This window comes from Malurus melanocephalus, unplaced genomic scaffold (assembly GCF_030028575.1).
Source record: "Malurus melanocephalus ecotype Western Australia unplaced genomic scaffold, MMel_1.1 scaffold_433, whole genome shotgun sequence".
NCBI classification, from domain to species: Eukaryota; Metazoa; Chordata; class Aves; order Passeriformes; family Maluridae; genus Malurus; species Malurus melanocephalus.
The window spans coordinates 2,932-7,666 of record NW_026623665.1 but is presented as its reverse complement, the minus strand read 5'-3'; the positions used below and the strand labels follow the sequence as shown (position 1 = coordinate 7,666).

Below are 4,735 nucleotides of genomic sequence, written 5' to 3'. Positions count from 1 at the left end.
ATGACCGCCCCTACCAGCTGGACCCCGCGGTGAGGGAGCCCAAGAGCATCCAGCTGTACCAACACCTCAACCTCAAGAGCTGCATCTGGACCTTCGACGCCTACTACGACATGACTGAACTGATTGATGTCTGTGGAGGCTCTGTCACTGCTGATTTCCAGGTGAGAGGCACATCCCGAGCTCTCCCTCGTGTCCCAGATTTTGCTGCTCTCAGGCACAGCTCTGCCCTGCCCTTGTGTGGCTGTGCTCTGCTCTGTGCAGCTGGAGAGTGGCTTTACCCCTTTCACCTGGGCAGAACACTGCTGTGTGCACTTATTTCATTTCTTTTCCTGGCGGTAACATTGGTTTTTATTTTCTTAATATTAAGAGAAACAGGACTTTTTTTTTTTTTCTAATGTAAGGTCATACTTGAAATACAAAACATTCTCATCTGGGCTCTCTGCTTTTATATTTTTGCCATGTTCTCAGCTAATAGAAATGAGTAAAGGACCGAGCAGAGGGAGAGCAGCCTGTGCTCCACAACAGAGTGAGGTTATGGGATATTTTAACTCATTTCTTAATTAACGGACTGGCAGAGTAAGAACAAAAAATGTTCTATAAATGAGTGGCTTTCRSAGCYATTTGTGATCTGTCCCTGCCCCCTCRTGGCTGCRTTATCCAAGTGCATCCCACGCCACCTCCCTCAGGTTCTTGCATTCAATTCCCGGTCCCATTGCTGTGGCAGCATCATCGCTTTCCATTCCYGCCAGCCTGGAATACTTCATTMACTTCCYTTTTATGGCTCCARTTGTTTGCACAAATCCAGAGGRGCTGCTTGGCCTGAACACCTGCCCAGTGCAGCATGMGGAGCTGGGCACCAGCCAGGCTGGAATGTCTCCCTGAAMTCTCCGGGGCTTGCAAAGTCCAGCTGCACTCTGCAGAGAGTGAAAGGAGAGCTGGGGGAGGCCTGAGCARGAAGAAACRCTGATTTGTAAATCACAGACCTGGAAACTAGGGGGGTTTTGAGGTGAAATGGTGCCCAGAGCTGCTTTGTCCCTGGCGAGCCTTAGCACTGCCCCTGAAATAAAACACAAGTTTGTCTGAGGTACCAACACTTAAAGAACATTCAAGAGTCAGCTCTGGCTTCATTTGGAAAGTGCATAATCCCCTTTCTGGGTTTTGTTGCCAGGTCAGGGACTCTGCCCAGTCCTTCCTGACAGTCCAYGTCCCTCTCTACGTGTCCTACATCTACGTGACAGCGCCGAGGGGCTGGGCTTCCCTGGAGCACCACACCGAGATGGAGTTCTCCTTCTTCTACGACACYGTTCTCTGGAGGACAGGTGAGCCCGAGGCACTCCAGGGCCACCAAAGAATTGTCCCTGAGTTCCCACACTGCCCCAAAGTCCTGAGAGAGGGGGGAACTCGGAATATTTCCATCCTTTGTGCCTGGGGGGGTGCTCAGGAGGAGATGTTTAGCTGGCTCACAGAAGCACAGACATTCCCTGGATGACAGGGATGTGCAGCAGCTCACAGAGGACAATCCCAGTTAAACCCCGAGTTTTCTCGAGCTCTGGCAGAGCCCAGCCGAGCAGTGAGGGCATGGCAGGGGCTGGCAGTGCCACTGTCCTTGCAGGGATCCAGACGGACAGCGTGCTCTCGGCCCGGCTGCAGATCATCCGCATCTACATCCGCGAGGACGGCCGGCTCGTCATCGAGTTCAGGACACAGGCCAAGTTCCGAGGTGAGGGCAGTGATCCCAACAGGGACACGGGTCACTGGCACACACAGCCCTGCCCTGGCAGCACAGCAGGACGAGCTCCTCTCCCCACCCTCAGTGCTGGGTGCCCGAGGTCACCTCCCTGTCCTCCCCAGGGCTGTTTGTCATGGAGCACCACAGYCTGCCGGATGTCAGGTCCTCTTTAATGACTCCAGAGCACCTGGGAGGGATTGAATTCGACCTGCAGCTGCTGTGGAGTGCTCAGACTTTTGACTCTCCCTACCAGCTCTGGAGAGCAACCAGCTCCTACAACAGGTGAGGGCTGTGCAGTCCCCTTCAGCAGCTTCCCACAGCACCGTGGGTGCCTTGGTGCCCTTCCAGCAGCCACAGCCATGGTGTGCAATGCTGGTCAGAGCTGGAGCAATGGGGAGCTGCTATCAGGGCTGGAAGCACTGCTCTGCTGAGGCAAAAATCAGCTCAGCTCCTCGGAAAGGCATTTTTCCAGCAGTGAAACCCATGGAGAGATGAACTCCAGAGGTGACTGCATTTCAGAGGGTCACATTGAACACCCCAGATCCAACTGTCCCTCAGCTGGATAAATGCTGTTGGGGCCAGGGTGAAGAGCTCAGAGCTCTGCTTGGTGACTGCAGGGTGTCCTGTGTGTTCCCAGGAAGGATTACTCTGGAGAATACACCATCCTCCTGATCCCCTGCACGGTGCAGCCCACGCAGCCATGGGCAGAGCCCGGAGACAAAGCCCTGCCCTGCACGGCTCACGCTCCCGAGCGGTAAGGAGACCCCTCCCCAAGGCAGCAGGGCAGGGGCAGCCCCTTTGGGATGCATGTGTCCAAACCTCACCTCTGCTGTTTCTTTCCTTGTCCCAATCCCAGGTTTTTGATCCCGATTGCCTTCCAGCAGACAAACCGCCCGGTGCCAGTGGTTTACTCCCTGAACACGGAGTTTCAGCTCTGTAACAATGAGAAAGTGTTTCTAATGGACCCCACCAARTCTGAAATGTCTCTGGCAGAAATGGATTACAAAGGAGCTTTTTCCAAGGGTAGGATTTAACTTCCTGTTCTGCTTGTGCTTGCTGTTTCTGCTCTCACAGCTTCCATTTCCTGCCGAGGGAAGGGCAAAACCCAGATTTGGCTTTGCCACTTCCACAGCAACAAATAACATTTTGAGCATCCTAAAGCCCTGTAAAACAACAACATGCTCCAGCACTGTCAGCCCACACACACCAAGCCTTTCTCAAACAATGCCAGCCTTTCTAAACCCAGAGCTACGTGTGGTGCAGTACCTTTGGTTTTAGCAGCGTTTCCCTTGTTGGGGAATTTCACCCACCCCTCTTTGTTCCAACCTCTCCAGGGCAAATCCTGTACGGGCGCGTGCTCTGGCACCCAGAACAAAACCTCAACGCTGCTTACAAGCTGCAGCTGGAAAAGGTCTACCTGTGCACGGGCAGGGATGGCTACGTGCCCTTCTTCGACCCCACGGGCACTGTCTACAACGAGGGCCCCCAGTACGGCTGCATYCAACCCAACAAGTACCTGAAACACCGATTCCTCCTCCTGGTGAGTCCTGTGCTGCTCCCTTCCCTCTGGGATTTTCTCTGGCCACCAGCAGACAGTGACTGCAAAGGGATGAGGAGAGAAACGTGGAGGATGTTTTGCAGTGCTGGTGCAAACAGTGAACACGAGATCAGATTGTCCCCACTCTTTGTGAATGTTTCTTAACCCACGCCTGTGTGCAGGTGTGGAGATGGGGCACTTGGATTGGATCCCTTACACGGCTCTTGTGTTGTGCCCTGGCTTTCAGCCTCCCTTTGGAAAATGAACAGCATCCCTCATGCCACCTCTCTGATTCCAGGACCGACACCAGCCCGAAGTGACAGATAAGTATTTCCACGATGTGCCTTTTGATGCCCACTTCGCTTCCGAGCTGTCTGAGTTCCACTCGGTGAGCAGCATGCCTGGCGTTGATGGATTTACTCTCAACGTGGATGCTCTCTACAAGGTATGTACCCAGTGCTTTTGGTAGCCTAAAACTGATTTGTCTGCCCAGGACCTCGCAACACTTGAGAATTGTGAATTCTGRGCCTTCAGAACCCAGTTCTGACACTGGAAATGGAGATGATGGGTTGGATTATTCTGGTTATTTTAAGATTTTTTTTTTCTCCTGAAGCACTCGGGAAAAAGGTCTTAAAAAACATACTAATCATGTTCCTGAATAAAATATTGCCATTGGCCAAGGCTGAGCACCTGACTTGGTGGTCAGTGTTACCACAGGTGCTTAGAAAAACCCACTGAGCCGAGTTTGTCAGAAGCAGAACACAAAACACACCTGTTCTCAACAGAATCACTTAATCTAAAAGCCATGGTTAACATTCCCTCTGTTCACACCTTCCCTTTGGGAAAGGTGGAAGCTGGACACCAGTGGTACYTGCAAGTGATCTACGTGATCGGCCCGGAGGGCACGGCCGGGCCCCGTGTGCAGCGCTCCCTGGCTCGCCGCTGGCAGCGCGGCCGCAGGGACCTGGCCCAGGGGGCCGGGAGGGCAGCGCTGGACGACGCCCTGATCTACGACAACGAGGGCGACCAGCTCAAGAACGGCACCAACATGAAGTCGCTGCTCCTGGAGCGGGAGGAAGCCGCCGTCGCAGCCTCCTTGTCCCAAACGGGCGCGTCCCTGGGCGGCGCCTTGGCTGCGCTGACGCTGCTGCTGCTGGCKCTGGCCGGAGTTTGCCTCCTCGCCAGGAAGTGCCGCAAGGTGCGGAGGAAGCGGGAGGCGGCCCGGGGCACCCCCGAGGAGCGCCCGCTGAACACCAAAGTGGAGCTGCCCCGGGGCSCCCCGACGGCCGCGGGCAGCCGGTGCTGCACCGTCAGGAACGTTCATCCACCGAGGGAAAACGGCGGCGTCTGCCACGGCAAGGGCAGGAAGGTGAAGCAGGTGAACTTGGAAGTCAAAGTCCACAGCAATTTGCACGACGGCACGGAGGTTTAACAAAGCACACACATTGGGAAAAGCTTTTTATAAACTG

General features: G+C 54.5%; 1 protein-coding gene across 1 annotated transcript in view; it reads left to right on the top strand.

Moving 5' to 3' along the window:
• The window catches only part of FRAS1 (Fraser extracellular matrix complex subunit 1), a 102,549-nt gene extending 97,820 nt beyond the window's left edge, over positions 1–4,729 (top strand). Inside the window, exons 65-73 of the mRNA XM_057380028.1 lie at positions 1–161; positions 1,169–1,319; positions 1,613–1,720; positions 1,852–2,011; positions 2,367–2,483; positions 2,586–2,752; positions 3,064–3,269; positions 3,565–3,711; positions 4,114–4,729. The exon at positions 1–161 is cut by the window's left edge and continues 10 nt beyond it. Coding sequence (XP_057236011.1) covers positions 1–161; positions 1,169–1,319; positions 1,613–1,720; positions 1,852–2,011; positions 2,367–2,483; positions 2,586–2,752; positions 3,064–3,269; positions 3,565–3,711; positions 4,114–4,698 — 1,802 coding nt within the window. The 3' untranslated portion in view covers positions 4,699–4,729. The remainder of the gene's footprint in view (positions 162–1,168; positions 1,320–1,612; positions 1,721–1,851; positions 2,012–2,366; positions 2,484–2,585; positions 2,753–3,063; positions 3,270–3,564; positions 3,712–4,113) is intronic.
• Positions 4,730–4,735: the final 6 nt, after the last annotated feature.